Raw genomic sequence first — 24,591 nt, 5'->3', positions numbered from 1 at the left:
GGCAATGGCGATGGTGATGGTGTGATTCGTGTTCAACCTGTGATCTGGGTTTTCAACCGTCGGATGCAGTGGCAATGGCTTGAACCAAAAGAGAGAGACATCCAACTGTTTGGGAGAGAGAAAACTTGTTTGAAAAATATATTTTATTTATTTATTTATTTTGTTTTTGTTTTTGGGGCAAATTACAAATACAACTAAATTTATTGATTTAGGGCAAATTTCAACTAAAATTTATTTGTTTTTGTTTTTGACTTATTTCAGTTTAAATCAAAATTCTTTAGTTTTTTATTATTTAAGAGAAACTAGAATTATTTCAGTTTTTGAATTATTTGTTTTTTTTTTTATAAATTAATTTTTTTTGTTTTATTTTTTTATTAATTTATATGCTGACGTGACAATTTTTAAATGCAAAATAATTTTTTCAAATATTATTTTAATGGTCACATCCACATTTATTTTGCCAACAATGTACTCTATCTACCACATAGGACTTTTTTGTTAGTGGATTGACGGCAAAGACCAAAATGAAAATGATTTTTTATTTTCAGGTACTGAGTTAGATGCAAAATCTATTTAGGAACAAAAATGAAAATTAACCCAAAATATATGGACCAAAAATGTATTTATGCTATATTTTTATAGTAAAAAATTACAAATTAATATTTTTTTTAATTTTTAAAATTTATAAGTACAAGATGCCTTAAAAAGTAAATCAGTGTACATGTAATTGAAAGAATATTCAATTACTTTTGTCTTCTGATTATGGCTTATCCAAGTTTGAAGCCTAGAGAATGATAGTGAAAAATTAATATTTAATATAAACTTATTACTTTTTCATCAATGAAGCAAGACAGTAATCATCACCATGCAGCTGCAGGTACTCCCAACAAAATCAAATTCACTTCCTATTAAAACCTTGAACACTTGAAAATGATTTGGGTATAAGTATAACAACAAAATCAAGCAAGAAATTCTATTCCAAAAATATCTTTACTCTAAAATTGGATATTATTAGAGAGATGCTACGTAACAACATTTTTACAACAAATCACAAGTGGTTAGTTGTTATTGGTTCAAATTTGAAACTAACACTAAAATTACTTTTTTACCCCAACAATAACAACTAATAACAACCTGTCACTTATGATTCGTTGTAGACATATCATTTCTCTATTAGAGAGATGTTACGTCTACAACATTTTTACAACAAATCGCAGGTGATTAGTTGTTATCGGTTCAAATTTGAAACTAACACTATCATTTCTCTATTATTTACATTGACAGAACTCCGGAACCAAATCTAAATTATATCCCAATTTGACAAGCGAAATAGATATCCTATCAAACCTTTCTCAATAACCATTTCCTCGCTGCAAATTTCATGGCCATTCTCTCATCTTCTAAGAGTTCAAAAACCCTCCAAAAAGAGCTTCTCATCTATTTCAGGAACAATTTGAAGTGTTGTATCAATACATTCTATTCAATTGTAGTCTTTGTCCTTCTCAATCCCCACATTTGTTTTGACTACTCATGGCCTTTCCTCAAGCGCTTCTTGTATCTCTCCCTTGATGATCTCTGAAATTTTTGAGAACATGCACAGGCTAAAGAAGTTGCAAACTTTCATTTTTCCCTTGATAAGATATTTCAAACTCCCTTGCTGGATATTGCATATCCCAAGTTATCGTCAATCCCATCCAAAGGGCATTATTGTTGACCTCCATTTTCATGTCCAAACAACTTGATCTTCCATTCTGACTTTCATTACCATAAATAAAGCACAAATCAGAAATATGAGATCCCCTATATTTGTATGCAGTTGCATCGGAATGTTCCTGCAAATTGTCATTTTTAAACGAAAGCTACTCAAAATTATCCAGTTCATTTATTATTATGGAATTGATATGATCATATATACTTCATTCCATGTTACCCAAAAACACTCAGTTTACTAAACGAATATAGAAGTAATATCATTTCATCAAAGGGGAAAAAAAAAAACAAGTTTGTATGCAATGCTTTGGGGTGCTCTTTAGTGATAACTAGAGGAAAACCCTTCATCCTAGCAAAATTACTAATGGGATAGAATGGCACCTTGATATAAGCTAAACATCAGCTGCCACAGTGCCACTGTTTTGCAAATTTCATCCCAAGAAAAGCCATTCTAATTGAGGAGACCCAGAATACCTGTATACTCTTTCATCAAGCTCATTATGGGCGAAGGATTGATCATTCTCTTCACCTAAAAGAACCACACCAATATATACAAGTTAGTGTAATGACTTGAACTTTGTGGCTTTGCTCTACTTTCTCCTTTGTCTTGACAGCCCACCATACCATTTTATCTTATAAATCTTAAATTTCACAAGTAATTCAAAATCATGGCCGAGCCTCACTAGATGTTTCTGCTTTATTTTATATATATATATATATATATATATATTAGATATCTTTGCATATATACCATCTATTAACAAACAAATGATATAATTGCCTATATTTGTGTACATAATGTCACAGATGTCTTTCATTCTAAATGATACCTGAATAACAAAAGTACAAGAATATTGTACACAAATCTGACAATATCTTCATGATCTAATAGGTCATTTTAATTTTTTTTATTTTATGTTAAGTCATTTCCTGATAATCCTTGCCTGAACTGAATTGAAATCTGACTCAATTTTTTTAAACACCATTATATTGAGAACTACATAAAACACACAAACAACTTAAGCCAGAAAATCATGCCACTCAATTTGGGTACAGAATCAAAGGTAATTAGCATACAAAAGGGTCCCTTAATTAAGATCATGTCTAGCCTATTGAACAACAAGAAATAGGAGAGGAGCATATCACATAGCAAGTGCAAAAGAACAAGATTTATTTCAACTTCAAATAGAAGCAGATATAACTACATGTTAAGTGTTAACTTGTCTTAATGCATGATTACAATTTACAAATAGATCAAAGACAAGGCTCCTTCGCCTTCCATATTGCTAACTTGCTAACATGATAACAAATGCGTTTGCAAAAAGTAATAATTAAAGCCTCGTAACAAGAAAATTGAAAAGGGAATTATTCAGGATGGAAAAAATTGGGATTTGAGAAAGAGCACCCCTTCCACAAAGCCTAAATTAGGGCAGGACAAGGAAATATATTAGATAAAATAACGTTTTATTTATTTTTTATTTATTTTTTTTTTACAATTTTGCAAATATTTGAAAGAAAATAGGTAGTTAAATGCACTTCAAACTGTATATTGACAGTTGCATTATTACATTGGGCAGTACCAATATCAGTATCCTTTTTTTTTTCCTCTCACATTTGACAGTTTCATTGTCACATTGGGTAGTACTAATATCACATCTGACCATACTTTTGTTACAACTCCAACCATCATAATAACTATGATATCCATTGAACACATGTGAAATAGCTGGAAACAAGGACAGAAGTCCTCTTGACTCGTCAGAAACTATCAAAATACCAAAAAGAAAAAGAAGGCTCCTGACAAAATTGACTAGAAATAAGATGATCCTGCTAATATGGCTTCCTTCCTAAGATCTTCTATGCATTTTTCTTCCTTCCAAGGTCTTTCAAACCAAAATAGAAGTAGAAGGCGTTCAATTAAGCAAATAAAAATCAAGCTACACGTTACTAGAAGCTAAACTCACCTGAAATAGGTTCCTTGACCCAACTAGAGCTCCATTTATGAACTAGGTGTTATCACGTGTAATATTTGCCTGTAAAAAATCCATTTAGTCAATGCCAGTACCACTGCGGGTTGTGGAAGGCCCATCTGCACTAATTCCTCTACTAGGCAACACTCTTTGGCTGTTGGATTCGAGAAGTTGCTGGTAGTCACTGAACCCATAATGGATCTGTTTAGCCAACTAAGATTCCGGTGTTCAAAAGTAATAGTTCCACCAGGCTGCAATGAAGCCTAAACATGCAACATACACAAGAAAGAAGAAAATACTGCAGAGAGCAAAGATATATTTGATAGAATTTAATGTCCATATTTGTTCAATCATCAAATTCCAAGCAGCCTAAAAAAAGATCCTTGCAGCAATTGACAAAGTTAATTTTGCATGGGAAAAGAACCTTTTACAGCCTACAATATCTGCCAATTCATCTTCCGCTCAAACCAATTCACTTGAACCCATATTCTTTTTTAATGCAGAAATGTCTCGATGCAAAGAAGCAGAAAACTAAGATAACCAAGCTCAGTTAAATTTCCAATAGAAGATGATGCAGGGATCATCCATAATGAAGTTTGAAATCTCAATTTTCTTTCCCACCTGAAACACAATAAGAATGCCTCTTGCTGCTCCTGCAATCATCCTTTTCAACATCTTCATAACAAAAAAGAAACATAAGAGAAGGGCTATAGGACCCCCCTCACTTAACCATCTATAATGCTGAAAAGGCCAGTTGAAAATATGTTTACAGGATCTGAGAATGTCATATTGGAGATACAAGCTAAAGTCCATTTTGACCAGCCAAATCTGAAACAAATACAAAGAAAATTACAAAATGTCATGCCCCTACGCATAAAACAAAAACAAATTAGGACATCCAAACTCCAAACCCAAAACAACATGCATGTATCTCAAGTATCACTGCATCACTCTTCCCAAGAACCACATATTATTGGCTACCATGTGATTGATGTTTCCTGTTTTTGATCTGACACATGGAAAGTGTTAAATTTTTAATCAAGCTCAAATCATGGGGCTACAAATCTTGCAAAATTATGTGATTGATGTTTCCTGTTTTCAGATATGTTCAATACTATCACTAAATGTCATCCTTTGTTGAGAAGCACATTTTCTTGGATGACTTCCAGACTTTTATATTGCACTCCAAGCTTTCAATGTATTTTATATTTTTCTACCCTGCTTGATCTTTTGAAAATGTTGCTTTCCTTTATGCTGGAAACAATGACTAATAATATTAAAATATAAATAAATAAATAAAGGGGTACATTTGCTTCTTTGTTGTTTGTTATAATTGGGCTTGCAAATATACTATTTCTCATCAAGAATCTGTCTTTTTTAGTGTAATAAAAATAGGATGGTTCATGGTTGATACATAAACAGGTGTGTACGAGATAGAGAACCTAATATAATTTGATGCCCCTCTAATGAATATTATCATTTAGAATCATATGTATAATACTTAGATAAACAATAAATATCTTCTGGTATGTAATTCAGATTCCGGATACATGTGCTAAATTGAAAAGTTTTGAATTTCTCAAAAATCAAATCAACAAGTAAAATTATAAATATTGAATGGAAAGAAGAAGAAGAATCACCAACTGCAAAAAAATGTTCTTTCTATTTTCTTTTGTTATCTTCCTTGAATGGATCAAGTCAATATAATTGTCCAATAGGCCTTAAAAAAAATCTTATTCCAAGTCCTCAGCCTGCAAAGACAAATAAAGACTTTCAATTGATAGTAGAGAGTGAAAAAATCATTCAAAATGCCTATAAAATGAAAAATTTGCACTCTAAAAAAAATTCTAAGTTCTTAGACTGCAACATTTGAAGGAAAAAAAAAAAAAAAAAACAGGTGTTGCCATGACTTTTAAGGCAAACAAATTAAGCAGATATGTATTAAAAACATGTTCAACTGGAAAAATACTGATTTGTGCATAAGGCTTCTCACTAGATAGATGCATCATGGCATACAAGTTACCCTTCAAAGGAATAACTTGTGTGACTATATTTATCATGTTAATACAAGAACACATAACACAAGAACAAAAAAAAAAAAAAAAAAAAGACTTTTACATAAAGAGTCCAGAGTTAGAAGATCATATAAATGCCTATAATAGAACACATTGGACAGCAGGTGAGCATAACAGAAAAGAATATACAATAAAACGGTGATGAAAACAAAATTGTATACTGAAAAAAAATCTAGTTCTAGGAAGTCATGAATTGATTGTACCAATCTTTTCTACCTATAGGTAGTATTGAGAGAGAGAGAGTCCCAGCTCATAGTCCTCAATGTCCAGAGTTTAGTAATTTCGCCTTCATCAGGGTTGTCATTTCTGTATATAAGAAATAAATCTTTGAAAATTGGGAAAGTTCTATTATGGTATGTTCGTTCAGAACATCTTAATTTGAAAATTTTTAGAGTTCTTTAAAATTTTGCAACTTCAGAAAATTTCTAAATCAAAGTAAATATAAATCTCCGTCAGTCTGTTATAGGCTTGTGAAAAGAAAATCTTACAAACACCATTACATGAAACCAACATCTTGATCAACTTGCTAATACCCTCCATCAGTCGCTGGATTTTCATAAATCAAGCAGACATAAGCACAATTATCAGTTCTATAACATCAGATTTTAGGATAGCAATACAGAAAATGAAATAATGCAACTGAAAGAACACTGATATTTAGGTTAAGGAAAAACACATATAAGACAATAGAAGCAGACAATAACGTTCTTGAATCACTGGGGAAAGCTCTCAATGCTGAAACAAGAAACATACCAATCATCAAATTGGGGTCTTAACTGTCGAAATCTGCATTGCATCTCCATCAGAAACCCCTTCACTCTATGCAACAATAATCTGTGACAACTCATAACAGATTAATTTCTATATGAAGAAGCATAAGGATGCAGCATAAAGAACAACAAATGTTCTAAAGATACAAGATTGGATATAAGAATCGTAGACATAATATCAGTGGTTACATTTCTCATTATATTGCCTTCTCAAATGTTTGCATCTATGGCTTAGAGCATCTTTGTCATGATAAGACCAATGTCCCATTGAACAGTCCAATTGATAAATTACAATTACTTAAATACAAAAAATAAAAAGACCATCAAGAACAGACCAATCAAGAGTCTTCCCATTCTCTCCCACAGTGGAAACTGATTGGAGTTGAAAGCAAAATCACAAAATCCTCCAAGACAAGAAATTTAGAACTTCAACCAACTCCAAATAAACCCAATAGCAATGGAAAAATTAGTTTTACCAACTACCACATGTTATAACTCAAAACCCCCCAAATTTCTGACATTAATAAACCTTAGATAGCCACCATTAGTACAACCGTAAACCCACTCCTCAAATAATTCCACCAATACAAAAAGCATACATATAAACACATAAATATCACTTCCAAAGCTCATAAATCATATGAGTATCCTTATCAAAGCATAGATAAAAATAACCTCAAACAATAGCATAAAACCAATAAAAAGCGATTAGAACTTTTACCTCAAATAAAATATGTGAAGGTGCTTAGATGCTCTTAAGGTCCTGCCGGAAAAAATGATGGTGGAGATGGTGGTGTGGAGTGTACCGGTGGGAGAGGATGAGAGAGTGAAGAGAGTGTTTGAGGGAAAAATGAAAGAGAAGAAAGAAGTGAGCCGGCCAAAGTGATAAAGTGAAAGTATTAGATGAGCGGTGGATAGTAGGTGGGGTAGGTGGGGCACTTGCAAGACTTAAAAAAAATCAGACCTTTACTTTTCTTTTTCTTTTTTTAACTTGGGGCGTTACAACTCAAATCGAATCATATTACTTAAAATTACAACCAGGCAATTGATAAAATTAAAAGGACCATCAAGAACAGTCCAATCAAGAGTCTTCCCATTCTCTCCCACAGTGGAAACTGGTTGGAGTTGAAATCATCATTTAGAGGGGGCTGGGCCACTGAAGATGAACCCAAATCAAACCCATCAACATTTGATGAGTCAAATGCCAAACCTGAGTCTGATCCATTTTCTGTATCCATTGGAAGTCCCAAACCTGATTGCAAAGAAAGGTGCCTATTAATGTCTTGAAAGATACTGGGATTTTGAGGAGGAGGGCAAATGCATTCTACATGAACTCCTATCCTTCCAACGATAGGAGCAATATTTTCTCTGGATGAAGTGAAAGTTTCACAGAGGATCTCAACATGATTCCGATCAATTAGTTTCAAGTCCCGAAATAGTTCCTGCAATGAGCTCTGAGGTCTACAGGAAAAACTCAGATGCCCAAAGCTCCTATCTTTCATAATGAAATTTCTTTCAAACATTCGTTCACTACCATTGATGGAAATGATGACATGATAATCAAAATCACAATGAAAATCTTGTTTTCCAAAAGTAGTACAGAGAGAAATTGTTGGAACTTGGGGACCAATCAAGAATGATATTAAATTTCCATCCCTTTGATGGTTGAACCAATTTGGAATACCATTCTCATCTCCTGTTGCTTGAAAACTATATTCACAATGGCAGTTTCGTCTCCCAGATATTGTAGATGAGTGTGGAAACATTAATATGTGGCTTGTTACACCTAAACATGGTGGTAGATTTGGTGGAAGCCCTATGATTTCTCGAAGCTACATGCAATTAGCAAATTCAACAAGTTACATCTTAGCAAATCATGTAGTATTTGTGAAGGTAACACAAATAGTTTCTTAATATCTTTAAGAGAGAGATATACCTGAAAGAATAGCTGTAAATCCAGCCAGTGGCAATATGCTACATCTACATGTCTTATACAATGTGGAAGCCTTGGGATTTCGCGAAACTCATTGCAATATCCAAAAATAAGCGTATGTAATCTCTCACATCTACTCAAGCTTTCTGGGAGGGTGACAACTTTGCTCTTGGAGATGTGCAACACTTCTAGTGTGAGGGGGCAACAATAATTCAAAATAAATTCTATTTCTGAGCAAATTTCAAAGCAAAAAAGACGTAGTAGTTTCAACCTTGGAAAAACATATTTGGAAGAGCAACCAAGAGAATTGCACATTGGTTGTCTATCAATCTCCACATTCTTTGGAAATATGATATCGCCAGAAAGTTCAAGCCACTCTATATGTTGTAAATTATAGATGCTACCCGGAAGATGTGCCTCTCCCGAATTCAAATATAAAGTCAACACCTTAAGCCCAATCCAATTCCCAAATGACGGAGGCAACTCCTTAATACAGCTCCCCTTCAAAAATAAATCTTCAACACCTTTCATTTCGTGCAAGATATTTGGGAACTTCTTAAGCCTCTGGACGCCTAGCGGAAAAGATGTAAGAGATTTCATGGTGAGATAGTTCGGAAGAGTTTCAAGTTTTTCGCAACCCAAAAGGACCAACACTTCAAGCTTATCAAGACGCCCCACGGAGTCATCAATCTCAACTAAATTTCTACAGGAAATAAGATTCAATGTCGTTACATTTGGGGTCATTGATAAGTCAGGTATTTTCGTAATCAGATCGCAGTAACTGAAGTCCACATATGTCACAGATAAAAAAATCTGTAGAAAAAAAATTTGAAAGTTAGAACATGGTTTAATCTTTAAAGAAGTATACATAAATAAATTAAAAATTAAAAACTTTGAAAAAATAATAATTTATAAATGCTACTGATCATACCTGCTTCAGTGGTTCCTTTAATAGGATAAAAGGCATGCTGAGTGCAATCAGGTTTTTAGGAAAAAAGTTAGAGGGCCACGAAGAAAATGGATATTCACGCCAATCAAGCAAGCTTAATCCATTGGGAAGACATTCAAGGGGTCCATTGCAGCAATGTACGTTACGAATCAAAAGCAATCTAAGATTTTTCATCTTACAAAATTGTGCCTTTATTTGCACCTCTTTTGGTTCTGATTTAGGGGACCACAATATTATGCTTCGAATTTTATCTGAACCCTAGTTGAACAATAGGGTAAGTGAATCACCAAAACATATAATAGTTAATATACTTTAAAAAATAATAATATTCAGAATAAATAAATAAATAAATAAAGGGAAAAAAGAGTAATACATCTTTCATGTGAAGTAAAGGGAGGAAGTGAATCAAAACAGCATACATACCATATTTTCAGTTACTACATCAAGAGCTTCCTCATAACACCATAGTCTGCTACGTTCCCCGGGCTTTTGTGGTGCTTCTTGTCGAACAATATCCATACCCATTTGTTGTAATAAGTCGTGCATCGATAAATAATAATTATATTCATCAATAGTCAAGAGACATTTATCAATAAGATTTCGAATACCATATACTGGGTTTAAACCACAAGCTTTCAGTACATCCTTAATCATATTATAACTCATGTCATATCCCTTGAAGAAACATGCAATATCAAGGAAAATATTCTTTTCATTTTCGGTTAATCCTTCATAACTTCTTTTTAGTATATTTTGAATATCATCAAGAGGATTTGTTTTATAACAATCTAACGCATCATCCCATTCATATATAGTTTTCTCACACAAATCACGACCCATTACTTTTAGAGCTAGAGGAAGGCCTTTGGCATAACTTATAGCTTGTTTCTCAAGTTCCAAATAATCTTCAGGGACTTTGTTACTGGGGAAGGCATGCTTACGAAAGAGTTCAATAGCTTCATCTTCATCTAATTCCTCAACCTCATAGTCATAGGTTGAAAGACCATTTCGATTAGCTAGCAATCTTTTATTTCTTGTTGTCAGAATGATCCTACTTCGAAAAGCAAAGCCTTCACATTGTCCAAGCAATGTTTCTATCTGGTCGGCATTATCCACGTCATCAAGAATGATAAGAACCTTTTTTAGGCAAAGAATTCTATTTATCCTTGTGGTTCCTTCATATATAGTACTCACCCTCAAATTCTTATCCTCTGAGATACCCTTAAGAAGTGCCTCTTGTAAATGGATTTTGCCTTGCTCTGTCTTTGACCACTCTCTAACATTCTCTACAAAACTTTTTGCTTTGAAATGATTTGAAAAGCTATTATAAATAGCTTTTGCAATTGTAGTTTTGCCTATTCCACCAAGGCCAGTGATCCTTATCATGCGAACATCATTTGATTCAATATCTAAAAGTTCTGTTAGGGCCTCTATGTGAGAATTTATTCCAACCAGCTGCATTGTAGCAACATTTGATGGCATCTGAATGAATTCAGAATTAAAGACCTCTTCAACAATTTTTTGAACAAGTTCAGATTCAGTGCAACTGTCATTCACAGAGCATTTAATTAACACATGTAACGAGTTGGACTATAAAAAATAAATAACATAAACTGAATGCAAGATGTTTAATTTTTACATCACAGTTGAAGTGTTGTTAGATGAAGTAAGCGACATGTAACTCATAGACTGGAAAATTTTATTTAATTCACTTGTTTTGGGGTAGCAATTAGCTTTTGGGATGAGTTGCACTGAAAGTCCACTTAGATGACGAGATAATCTTACTGGATCTCATTACGGAACCTTGCTTGATGCCATTTAATTTCTTGCTTTGTCTTTGTTTCCTGCGTTAGTGGGGGTGGTGGGGGCTTTGTTATTTGCAAGAAAATTAAACACGAAGGGTTATTGAGTGGAGTTCACAGTTTTTATAAGGATTGCTTTCCTCATTTGTTAGGTTTAGAAAACTGAAGCGTGTTGTTTGTGGATCAGAGACAAGTGCGGGCAAACCAATGGTGTGTAGTCTCAAAACCAACATAACAAAACAAACTGAAAATCATGACTTTGTTATGGATAATTACATGGTCGAATTTGTTAGTTTATGAACTTGTAAGCCAAATAGCAAATACATGTCACAACTAAATAAATCTAGATACTCTAGAATTCTTAAGGAACTTTACCATGTAGATTTCTTTTAATCTTGACATTATTATTTTATAATGAAAGTTCTATATTATGTCAAGTCATCAATTCATTAACAAATCCCTAAAACAATGGTTTCTAACCCCCCAAAAAAAAATGATAAATGATAAATGTGACCTAAAGGTCGTTTACTTAAATCCGGTTTCTAGATTTCAAGAAAGGGCCAAAATGGGGATATACCCCTTTCGCCCAAAAGTTCCAGCAAAATGCCCATGTTTTGAAATATCTAGCAAATTGTCCCTGTTTTGAAACTCGAATTTCTAAAAATCAAGTTTCAATGTAAAACTCGATTGGTAGAAAATTGAGTTATAAGCAATCAAACTTAAAAATAAATAAATAAATATATAAAAAATTGTGGAACTCGAGTTTCATGAACTCGAGTTCTTTACTGAAACTCGATTTTTAGAAAATCGAGTTTCAAAACAGGAGTATTTTGCTAGATAGTTTCAGAATTGGAGCATTTTGCTGGAACTTCTGAGCGAAAGGGGTATTTTGCCATTTTGGCCTTCAAGAAAGGCAAAAACTAGTGATTTAGTTTATCAGAAAATTTTCTTTGAGGGAGTCATGGCTGACCTTATATATGTATATTCATTATGAATGGAATCCAATTACTTTACGTAAACATAGAATTAATATTATGAGTGGTGAAATTCCTAATTAATAATGGTAAGCAATCTAATATTAAGTTCTTTTGTTTCCATCTTTAATCTATAGCTAACTAGCTTAGTATAAAATATTCTTCTCAAAATTAATATATAAAAAAAAATAAAAAATAAAAAAGCTTAGTATAAAAGATATGACAAGAAAAAATTACTTTCATAATTTAATAAAATTTAAAGAGAAAATAAAAGCTAACAATTAATTCTAGTTGTTGTTTAACATTAAAATTTAATGGACATAGTACCATACAAATACCTGTTTTTGTCGTCCCAGCCAGAAATATTGGCTGCTTTACTTAAAGCGTCTTTCCACCTTTGTACCTTTGTCTTATCTTTAATTTTTTTTTCAAGCTTAGTCAACACTTCTCCAAAACCCCCTCTTTGCTTACGAACTTCAGATGGATCCACTTGATAGAAAACTGGTAGCACTTTTTTGGTACATTCAATAATCTTAGCAAGTTCATCCAAACACCAACTAGAGGATGCATAGTTTTTAGAAAATACAATTATTGATGCACTTGAGTTTTCAATGACTTTGAGAAGCTCTTCAGAAATGTTTTCTCCCCTAGTGAGATTATCATCAATGAAGGTTTGAATACCCTGTTGAGTCAGAGCCTTATATAAATGGCTTACAAAACCACGGCGAGTATCTTCACCTCGAAAACTCAAGAAGACATCAAAGTTCTTGAGTTGGTGAGATGAGGCCATCGGAATTGACGAGCAGAGAAATGAAAAAAGTTGAAAGGATGAGGAGAAGGAAAGCTGTGAAAGCGGTGTCAATATAGAAAGTGAGGAAAGTGAAGGACGAATTAGGAATTGCGGGTGAGTGATGGATGCAGGAGGCTAGACTTTAATGTAGTCTCGCTTTCAAAAAGTGACGCATTTGACATTAATTGCAATATCATGGAAGTTTCTGAGTAAAGCCCAAAATAACTCTTTGAACTTTCAACGAACCATACCGGTCATTGTGGTCAATCAAACTATATGAAAGACGTAGATGTGCCTCTTCCACGCAATCTTATCCAGTTGAAGATAGGGCCACCCATTTTTAACTTTTCTAGAAAAATTTGGTACCTGACAACCCTTCATACACTTATTTTTATAATATTTAAATTCGTATTTTTCCAATACTGAAAATTGAACAACAATACTTAAATATTGCTACCAGATGGGTCCTAACTGTCTTACTATCTCCACTCACTATGATATTATAAGTAGTTATTAAATTTGAAAACTAAAAAAATAAAAAGTTTCTAAAATAAATTGTAACATGACTTTAACATTTTCTTTTTAATTCAGGATAAGTAATGTGTCCATCATAAGAGTTTTATTGTTTTTCCTAATTCAGGTATAGTAGTTTTTATCTTCCTCAAAAAAAGGTATAGTAGTTTTTATGGAAATTGTCATGCTCTCTCACATACTTCGACCCACCACTTCCAAAAAAAAAAAAATATTCCAGTGTGCCAAATCTCCCTGAATATCCATTAAAAGTCCATTCAAAGTTCAGTGCCTAAAGATTTTTTTTACTGTATATCAATATGCCAGTTAAAAGAGCAAAAAATTAAACTTTGATCCATTTTTCTTAAATATAAAATTATATTCTTCCCAAGCATTCCATTCAGTTATGTGAAATAAAAATATATGTATTTTGCATTCAAAGCCACCTTGTACAACTGAAAATAATACTTAACATGAAAATTCCATGGTATTATTGACAAAGCTTATTCTCCTTCCCATGTGACGTTACTTGGTAAAGACCAATTACATGTTAGTATATAATTTCAAAATGGTTAGGTGGGTTGTCTTTTTAGATGGCAAATTCTTTTGCTCAAACCCGGGGGTTGACCAAGTTGGTTGGACTTTTAGTCTCAAAGTGCTTGTACTGAGCTCGACTAGGTGTGCTCCCTAGTTCGAGTCCTGCTACCTGCACTTTGAAAAGAATTTTCTAGGTCAGTGCTTTACCCCTTTGTGAGCCCACTCGATATGAATAGTGATTAATCTCTGATTGAAAGTCTTGAGAAAACACAGTGAGAAACCAAAAAAAGAAGAAGTTCTTTTACTCACAAAGCATCTTCTTGTTCACATATGACCTTGCTTTAGTGTTCCACTGATTAGGTTAGGTTTTTTTTTTTTTTTTTTGGCACCACTTTCTCCTTTTTTTTTTTTTTTTTTTTGCACCAGATTAGGTTAGGTTAGGTAAGTAGTACTTTTCAGGATTAAATATTAGTATATAATTTCAAAATGGTTAGATGGGTTGTCTTTTTAGGTGGCAAATTCTTTTACTTACAAAGCATCTTCTTGTTCACATATGACCTTGCCTTAGTAGTCCACCGAATAGGTTAGGTTAGGTAAGCAGTACTTTTCAGGATTAAGGGTCTGTTTGGATAAAACTTATTTTGCTGAAATTGAAAACTGAAAACTAAAAGCACTGTAGCAAAATAATTTTTAAATGTGTAAATGGTACTGTAGGACCCATTTTTAATGAAAAAAGTTGATAAAAAGTGGAGTTTGTGGGACCCGTGAACAGTGCACTGTTCACAGAAGAATGGGTCAACTATTGCGGCTAAAAAAAAAAAAAAAAAAAAAAAAAAACTGAGGAAACGCAGACGCAACACTAATAAATGCTATCCAAACGAGCACTAAGTGACATACAGAGAATAAGTTAAGTTCGAAGTTGCGTAAATGACACCTTTTATGCCTGCTAATTCTAGAGCGATACATCAGTCAACAAATTTAAACTCAGTAGACTTTATTAAATCTAATTATAACCCAATTAAAACCCCAAATATTTTTCAAACACGTTCAAAGCTTCTTCTCCAAATGACAAACCAAAGGCAGACTCTTCTCCTTCTCCTCACATCGGCGCTTCATTTCGCCACAGTCATCACCGGAGTTGTCCGGAGTTGTTATTGGAGCCTGAAAAAGAGGTCGAGTCCACCGTTAGTCTAGTGTTACAATTTCAAGGTTTATTTTCTCGTGATTTGGTGGTTTTCCTCTATTTTTAATTTCGAAATATCAATGGGTTTGGGTATTTTTGGCCATCAATCACTTGATTTCTATGGGTTTTGTTGATTTGGTATGGGTTTTGCTGTTTTTCTTATTGGATTCTTAAATCTTATTTATATGACACCTTTGAGTATCTGACTATTATATCAGACATTTGCATTTCCCATCCCACATACACTAGGTTATCATTACAAATGATTATTTTATTAATTCATTTAAGCCCAAAAATTGAAAATATTTAAATTCAATGGACTAAAATGAAAATTATTCAAAGTTAATGAACTGAAATGACAATATTTAAATATTGTGGACTAAGATGACAATTGATAAAAGTTAATGGACTAAAATAACAATTGGTTAAAGTAATAGGATATAAAGTAGATTTTTGCCTTGAATTTTCTTTTAAAAAATGGCCAAAATATGTGGTTAGACTTTGAAGTTTACCAAGCCGACGCTTTTTGCTCTTGAAATTTCAAATAATTGTTATCAGTCCCTAAAGTCATTAGTTTAGCTTGATTTTTTTTTTTTTTTTTTTTTATATGGAAATTTTAGCTTGGTTTTGATTTGACGAAAACCCATTTCAAATGGATTTGGCTTTGATCTTCCGTAGTTCTTGTGTGTTTTTAATGTGTAATTTGTTAATATCAAAAAGAGAAGAGTTCAAGTTACACATTTTTTGTACCGTAGATTTCTAATAGATCCAATGGTTGAAAAAATAGCATTAAATGATTAAGGATTTCCACCTTATTTACTTAATTAATAACAGATTTTCTCTATCCTCATTTATTACTTTCCATAAACTTCATTGGGTCTTTAATTGTGTCTCTTTCTTCCTAAAATTGCTGGATATATATGAATCTAGGCAAAAAAGGAGGACTAAAAAAGTTCAAATTTTTCTTCTCTCAAATCCTTGGGTGCCAGTGAGTAAGATCTAAAGATATACTATAATTTGTGATTTTATAAGTACACTTAGAGTGCGTTTGGATTGGGCATTTTCTGCCCAATCCTGCGTTTGCGGTTTTTTTTTTTTTTTTTTTTTTTTTTTTTTCACGCGTTTTGGGTGTTGCGGCTACTGTTCATGCACTGTTCAATGAACAGTAGCCACAAACTTTGACTTTTCAAATTTTTTTGGACCAATCACAGCACATCGTGTACTGTTTACGGACCCACAAATTTCACTTTTCAGCAACTTTTTCATTAAAAATGGGTCCCACGATACTATTTACACATTTAAAAATTATTTCGCTACAGTGTTTTTCAGTTTTCAGTTTTCAGTTTCAGTTTTCAGCTGTATCCAAACGGACCCTTAGTCTGCCAAAACTACCCCTAAACAATTCACAAAATGAGCAAGAACCTTGTGGTTTCCAGTTTCAACACATTATACCAAAAACACATGACAAAACTCAAATTGAAGATAGGGCGGATATGAGATCACAAAATAAAATAAAGAAGTGAACATATTATTTATATATATATATATATATATGTTTTATTATAATGTTGAAAATAAATGATGACCAGAATCTACAAGGGATATTTTCATTACAACACCTTCTAATTATAAATGAAATACGTATTATGTATAATGTCTACAATATTCTGCTAATTGAAATAGATTTGGCCTAATTCCATCCTGAGCGGGAAGAAGAAGAAAGAGGTTGGTGTGACTTGGTGGTACAATGTTTTGTTTTTTTTTTTGTTTTTTGTTTTTTGTTTTTTGTTTTTAAGGAAGAAAGGGGCCCAGTTAAACAACACCTAAGAAGGTCTATGGAAAATAATAAATGAAGATAGAGAAAATCTGTTATTAATTAAGTAAATAAGGTGGAAATCCTTAATCATTTAATGCTACTTTTTCAACCGTTGGATCTATTAGAAATCTATGGTACAAAAAAATGTGTAACTTGAATCTATCTCATTATATATATATATATATATATATATATAGGATTTTACTAACGTGTGCCCTAAGGGCACACAATAGTAAACCAATTTTGGAAAAAGTTTATCGGGAATTGAAAAAGTTTTGACAACTTTTTTATTTTCTAATAAAACTTTTTCAAAAATGGATTTGTTAATATGTATCAGTAAGAATTTTTATTGCAAACACAAAGGTCTAGTAGACCATACAACCAAGGGACAATAGAGTACAACTGTGCACACCCCAACTTAATACACAATGGCTCAGCCAGTCGAAAAGTACAAATCCTAAGCTAAACAACAGCAAATTCTCAAAGGATGACAGCATCCCTGCACTATGCTACACCTGCCACACACCCGCAATGATTCATACTTTAAATACCGATATTCAAGGCAAACATCTTGTCCACAGCCCATTAGGGACATAACTCTGCTGTATAGGTTATCTAAGCCACAGCAAACAACTAAGCAATACTAGCAAGAGATGCCCTGTACAAACTCAGGCCTACACACCTAACATTATCCAATCTGCAGCCCTAGCATAGCCAGATCTTTGTTAATGAGTAGCAGCCCTTAGTATGCCAGACTGATGCCCCAATTCCTGCAAAAGGTTTGAAGTCCTTCAAGAAAAACATGCTATCTGACTCCCAGTCAATGAAAGGGTAGCATTATTTGCATTCCACTATAGGTCCCTGGTATCTTGCACTATTAGTTCCCACTATTTGTCAGCAGCCAAAAACGGAGCACATGTGGCATGACCTGGATAAGACAGTGGGCTTAATGAAGATGGAAAACAGGCAAGCAACAAGCCTCCTTCACAACACAGAACATATATGGATAGGCATTGCATGTGTTGATCACTGTTTATGCATTAGAATAGCTTGATTGCTGATAATACTATTACAAGAAGTTTCCAATATTGAACAAAAATCTCTGAAGTATAATAAAATATTATATTTGTTTGAACCTGAATTAATTTTTTCCCATATAAAGCACGAATTGGAAGCTTCAGAAAGACAATTTACCCACCATTGCGTGCAACAGACAATTCAAACAATATGGTTTAAATAAGCATCAGAGCCTTAAATCACACACTGATCCATGATCCAAATCATGCCTCGAAAACTTGAAATTAGTTACAGAATTTAACCTTTTGATTTCATCCATTAATCCTCCCAATACAAGGTATATCTCTTCACAATGGGAGTGGGAATGATCTTCTGCATTGAAAGCATGCACCTTATTATGAACTTCTATCCAACTCCAACCAGGGACCTTTTTCACCCCTCTTTCCCTCATAAGCCTTGTCACCTTAGCCTTTTCATCCCATTGCCTAAGACGCCCATACATGTCAGAGAGGATTATATAAGTGCAATGCTCTTCAGGCTCTAGATCAAGTAGAATGCTTGCCACCTTACTAGCTAATTCAATGTCTCCACAAGTCCTACAAGCACCAAGTAAAGTCTTCCACACCATAGCATCAGGTTCAAAAGGCATTGTCTTAATCAAAGATTTTGCCCGACCTAGACGCCCAGCCCGCCCATATAGATCGACTCCACATGCATAATGTTCCATTCGCATTGGAATTCCATATTCTGATTCCATACATTCTAGAAACTTGCATCCTTCTTCAACCAAACCAAAATGGCTACATGCAGTTAGAATTGCAACAAAAGTTATATGATCAGGTTTCACCCTCCTCTCTCTCATTAGGTAGAAGAGTTCAAGCGCAATGTTTCCCTTCCCATGTTGTGCATATCCAAAAATTATCGAATTCCAAGTGATTGAGCTGTCTTTGGGGGTGTCTTCAAAGGATTTCCTAGCATCTTCAATTATCCCACATTTGGAATACATGAAGATTAATGAGCTGGCAACAAATTCATTGGACTCAAAACCTGATTTAAGTGCCAAGACATGAACCTGTTGACCTAATTGTAGGGTTGCTATATCTGAGCAAGATCTAAGGACAGCAGAAAAGGCATAGTGATCAATGTCTTCTACCACAGATCTCATATGTCCAAAGAATTTCACAGCATCTTCACTGAACCCAAGTTGTGAAAATCCAGTCAAAATTGAGTTCCATGAAACACGGTCCTTCAACTCCATCGTGTCAAAAATGAGCAGCGCATCTTCCATGCATCTGTTATTAGACTTGAGATACATAGATATTAATGCATTAGATATTGGTACTGATTTTTCCAATCCCCTTTTTATTACCAATCCATGCAAGGATTTCCCATGGCTTTTATGTGCTTCATCAAAACAAGCACTAACAACACTAGTGTAAGTATAGATGTCTGGTTCAAGTCCAAACCCTTGCATATCCATGAAGAGCTCAAATGCGATTGCTTCTTTATTGTGTACAAGGTAAGCAGCAAGCAAGGAATTCCATGTCACCAAATCTCGGGTATCAACAGCACCATCAAACACTCTTTTGGCATCTTCTATAGACCCACACTCTGAATATGAAGTGATTAAGGCATTGCACACAGTATTATGAAATACCAGCCCATGTTTTACAATTTTACAATGAATTTGCATTGTTAACTTGTAAAAATCAGCATCATCAAGCAACGTCAAAAGCGGAGCAAATGTGCCATCATCAACCTTAATACCCTCCCACTCCATATAATCTAATAGCCAGAATGCAGTCCCACGATCACCCACTTGAACATAACCAGCAATCAGCGCATTCCACGTGACAGAGTTTCGCTCCGGTATGCACTGAAACACCACATATGCATCCTCAACTCTCTCACACTTTGCATACATGTCCAGAAGAGCACTACTGGAATAAACATTTCCAACATAACCCATCTTGACAATCATGGAATGCACTTGTTGCCCAAGATCAAACCTATAAGCACAAGCAATTCCCTTAAGTATGCTTCCAAAAGTATACCCATCAAAATCATCAAACCCACGTCTCTTCATAGTTCTTAGAATCTCCCACGCAGTCTCGAAGTTCCCACAGTTTACATACCCAGCGATCATTGTATTCCAAGAGGCGGTGTCTCTTTGAGGCATTCCCTCGAACAGTTTGTGAGCAATGCATAACTCTCTGCATTTTGTATATCCACTCAGAATATTGTTGGCAGTGTAGACGTCTGCAATGTCGCCTAGTTTGATTGCTCGACAATGGGTTATCGAAACTTTGAACAGAGCACAGAGCCAGCTCTCAATGCGTGAGTGCAGTGGCCTCATTCATCACCAACAAAAGCAACGGTTTTAAGTTTTCACCATATAACAATCAAGAACAGCAACGGTACAATATAGCATACAATTGGGCCGGATTGTGGTCTAAGTTGGGCTCTATAAAACATGAGATAAAACGTAATCCAGTTTATTGCAATTGTAAGCTATTCTGAGCTTGATCCATTTTTGAACAACGAGAAAAGACAGTTTTTTGGGTTAAGGACCTTAAGGTGCTTTTATTATTATTATTAAAAAAATTTAAAAAAAAAAAAAAAAAAAAAAAAAAAAAAAAAAAAAACACTAGCGATGGATTTTTTTTTTTTTTTTTTTTTTTTTTTTTTTTTTTTTTTTTTTTTTTTAAGGAATCCACTGATGGATTCTAATACTAATACAAAGTTTATATTACAAAATCCAAGATACCATTTTAATGAGTAAAAACAAAACTATATATTTTATGATTAATAAGTTTTTTTAAAAATTAATTTATCGTTAATGAGTAAAAAATTTATACTACATTCTCCTTATATTATTGATCCTATTTAGAAAATCTTACTTTTCAAGGGTATTTAATTCATTGTATTTTAATTAAAAATATACAAGTTTCTAAAAGTATTCTTGTTAATTTAAACTTTTCTGCTTTGTTGAACTCGTTGATTTAAACTATAATGAAAGAATAGTGTTTATTTTTTCACCCAAAAAAAAAAAAAAGAGTAAAAGGTAGTTTGGAAATTTATTTATTGAATTTTTACAGTGAATTGCAGTTTAACACATCCCAAATTAAAATAGAAGACTAACAATTTAGGGCTGAATGAGTATATTTTTATTGTCATGTTAGAATTCTTACTTTAAAAAAAAAATGTTATGTATTAGATAAACCAACTCCCAGTTCAAAACAATAAAAATGTTATGTATTAGATAAACCAACTCCAAATCCAAAACAATAAGAATTAGACAAAGAAAGTATGCATGAGTGTGTTCCAAGAAGCTAATAAAGTCCACAAAAAATTATTAAGAAGTAAAAATTATACTAGTTAACTAGTATAATTTTCTACCATATCATTTATTAATTTAAATTTAAATAATGCATATTATTAATATCAACATTAAAACATGCCATATATAAGAGAGTATATGCAAAGAAAAATGTCATAGGTAAGTAAAGTAAATGAACAACAAAAAAAAAAAAAAAAAAAAAAAAAAAAAAAAAAAAAATTCTTAATGAAAAAAAGAAACACAAATATCATAGGCGAGTTAAGTTATGAAAAAATGAAAACGAGTTTAGGGAATGGGGAAAAATATATTGTTCCCATTATGGCTGAAATCATTATGCCAATTGGAATTTTGTGGAATAGACCAAAATGGATTAGAATTAGTCGAATTTTAGGCCAAGATGAAATATGAGTGATTTGTACTAGTTAACTAACTAAAAAAGAATTTTCAAACTTTTATTTAAGTTCCTATTATGGATGTTGGAAGAAACTTGTTTCTTTTTTAAAGATTGTGTATTCAAACAAAATATTTCCAACAAGATCATTAGTCTCAGTATGTCCATGCATGTACTTTTCTTTGTATCTCAAATAAAAAGCGTAGCCTTTTACATTGAGTTTTCTAATTCTAGTATTTGAATTTAAAAATATTATTCTTTAAGACTGTGTTTCTTTGGAAAACAAACAAAAACTTATTGCATGAAAATTGATCATACCAGCCAAAATCCAAACACACATTAAGAGGTCTTCCTAAGTGGGTGGTGGAGCTCATAAGTAGTGTAGGGTCTCGATTTACAGTACAAGCCCAAAACGTATGGGATATTTGCCCTATGAGCCCAATACAATAAATTTGTAGAGAGTAGGTCGAAGAATTAGGCTCTAATGAATTGAACAACGAATAGTTTTGATTTGAATGACATTCAAGCACAAATAAGAGATGTTGATCTTAATATGCTTTCAGTCCAAGGAGGTCCCCCTTATATAAATTAATCATAGATGGATACAAAGATAGTTTAAATTGCTAAAGAGTTTTATTTCTATTTTTCTGATCCATTCTCCATGGAGGGTCTTTCACATTATATATCCCCCTTTGGACTATCTTCATCCTACACTTGTTGATCATCCGAGCTCTTACTTGAGTACCTGTCCCATTAGACACACTCTCTGGTTTTCTGTGAGTTGTGATAGCCAAGGTAGCACTGTTCAGAGGTCTTCTCCACATAAATGCGGCCAGAAAAGTAGCTGCAGTGTATTTAATGTGGTGGTAATAGCTTTCCTTTAGATATTTTTAGGTTTCCTTCCTTCTTGTAGGTTCATGAGGCATGTCCCTATCTTTGGAGTTTCTTGGAGGATCACTCTAATTACTGGAGTACATACTTGAACTATATTCATCATATCTAAGGAGGAGTTCCTCCTCGAACCACCTTTTATTTGTTCCCTACTTATGAGACTTTAACTGGGAACATCTAACAACTATTTGCTCCTCCTCAGACCTATCAATGTCCTTAGACAAAGTCCAAGGCCCAACATATGGTTTTGGGCCCTTATCCCTACAAGTAGGTTTTGGTTTTCACATCTCATTTGTGACTTAATTTTTTTTTTTATAAATTTTATGTAAGATATATAATACGAAATAGCATATGCTTACCTTTTGAGCGTTTCTATTGAGATATCTTCCATGAAGCATATTTTTTTTCTTTTTTCTTTTTTATAACCATGAAGCATATCTTTGATTGTTAACAATAGTGGAATTTATTAATGAATAAATAATTGCTTAGGAAATATGGCTTTATATGTGATATTATTGGAAATACACAATTTGTTGCTTTGGTGTAAATGGTGTTGTTAAATAGAAAAATTTCATCCATTTGAAAGTGCTGGTGTTTTGCTCTTTTTTGTTAATTGGTGCACGTTTTTATGGCAAAGGAAGTGTAATTCTTGTGAGCATGCGAGAGGAATTACGAGGAGACATTTAGTAAATTACAAAGAAAGCATGCATTTTCAGTTTCACATAAGTTAAACTGTCCAAAATTATATACTAAACCCACACATCACTGAACTTGGACAGGGACAGGGATGAAGTTAAGACTTGAAATTAAGGAAGCGGTTTAGTTGTTGGCTATGTGTGGCTGCTCCGACCTTTGACTAACAATGACAAAAATATTATGATTTTTATAGTAGAAATTCAATGCTCTAAGCCCTTTTAATTTTATCACACCAAAAGATGTAGAGATGTTATTTTGATTTAAGCTACTTGATGATCTCAAAATTTATATCATAAAAAACAGGTTGGGTCAAGTCAGACGGGTTAACCCAACCTGACTCTAAAAAATGTGGGTTGGGTCTAGGTTGACCCATTTTACTTTGGATAAAAAATTCTCAGGTTCAAGTCAGTCTAATTCATGAATGATCATTTGTCCATTCATCATTGTAGTTTCTACGTGTTTCTACTATGTGCTCTGTGATTTTGATGATCTTCACTACATTCAACTCTTCCATTTTTAGAACAACCACCAATACATGCTTCTCATGTCTTGAACACTACCATCAAAATTGAAGAATTTGTTGGAGGATACCAACAATCACAATATGGTTTTGTAGCAGTGGGTGGGCTATTAGGATCACTTCATTAATAGGAAATGGTTTTGTTTTCAACACAAAGTCAATTTCTACGGAGCCAAAAGAGTTCAGAAAAATATGGCAAAAACCTCATGGTCTTTCTTTTCATTAATCACGTGTTACATCGGTTCTACAAACTTAGAAAAATGTTTGACTTGACAAAAATTCCACATAGAGTCCAAGTCCCATACAGCCGAAACACAAGGACATAACCATAAGGCATGAATAGCATCCTCACGTTGCTTACAATGTTCACAAATATCTTCGGTTAAAACTGTCATGCAAACTAAATTCATTTTGATAGGTATGGCATTTTTGCAAGCCCTCCAAATTATATTCTTCATCTTATTCAGAACAGTGCATCCCCAAATTTGTTTCCATACACCCTGAAACTGATTCAGATTTGCTTAAACCTAAGTACCCATGGCTCTTTCTTGAGAAAGGAAATCTTACCCTGACTTGACCTAATAAATACCCAAAGAGACAAAAGGCCACACCAACTTATCCTCCATAGTATTATGACAAAGTTGAATGCTCTTAACCAACTTTGCCTCTTGAGGAGAGAATGGGGGATTCAATGACTCAGTATTTACTCCTAATACT

General features: G+C 33.4%; 2 protein-coding genes across 10 annotated transcripts; both read right to left on the bottom strand.

The window, feature by feature from the left end:
• Positions 1-1,629: 1,629 nt before the first annotated feature.
• On the bottom strand, positions 1,630-13,072 carry LOC115988621 (TMV resistance protein N-like). 9 transcript variants are annotated; one of them, XM_031112191.1, is made up of 13 exons: positions 12,522-13,072; positions 9,831-10,953; positions 9,390-9,665; positions 8,462-9,271; positions 7,247-8,357; positions 6,509-6,589; positions 6,244-6,301; positions 5,972-6,061; positions 5,321-5,431; positions 4,302-4,508; positions 3,675-4,211; positions 2,092-2,239; positions 1,630-1,832 (listed from the first exon to the last, which is right to left on the bottom strand). In XM_031112191.1, exons 1-5 carry the CDS (start codon positions 12,971-12,973, stop codon positions 7,557-7,559), a joined length of 3,462 nt encoding a protein of 1,153 aa, XP_030968051.1. In that variant the 5' UTR covers positions 12,974-13,072; the 3' UTR covers positions 1,630-1,832; positions 2,092-2,239; positions 3,675-4,211; positions 4,302-4,508; positions 5,321-5,431; positions 5,972-6,061; positions 6,244-6,301; positions 6,509-6,589; positions 7,247-7,556. The 9 variants fall into 9 exon arrangements, with proteins under 9 accessions (XP_030968051.1, XP_030968049.1, XP_030968048.1 ...); XM_031112189.1 differs by having other exon boundaries at positions 3,675-4,508; positions 5,959-6,061; XM_031112188.1 differs by having other exon boundaries at positions 3,675-4,508.
• Positions 13,073-17,363: 4,291 nt separating this feature from the next.
• Positions 17,364-20,566, bottom strand: LOC115988803 (putative pentatricopeptide repeat-containing protein At3g25970). Its single transcript, XM_031112416.1, has one exon. It carries the CDS (start codon positions 20,390-20,392, stop codon positions 18,263-18,265), a length of 2,130 nt encoding a protein of 709 aa, XP_030968276.1. The 5' UTR covers positions 20,393-20,566; the 3' UTR covers positions 17,364-18,262.
• Between the last annotated feature and the right edge of the window lie 4,025 nt (positions 20,567-24,591).

Source organism: Quercus lobata, chromosome 5, assembly GCF_001633185.2.
Source record: "Quercus lobata isolate SW786 chromosome 5, ValleyOak3.0 Primary Assembly, whole genome shotgun sequence".
Classification (NCBI taxonomy): Eukaryota; Viridiplantae; Streptophyta; class Magnoliopsida; order Fagales; family Fagaceae; genus Quercus; species Quercus lobata.
Note: the sequence above shows the minus strand (reverse complement) of the source record. Positions and strands in the feature narration are given on the sequence as shown.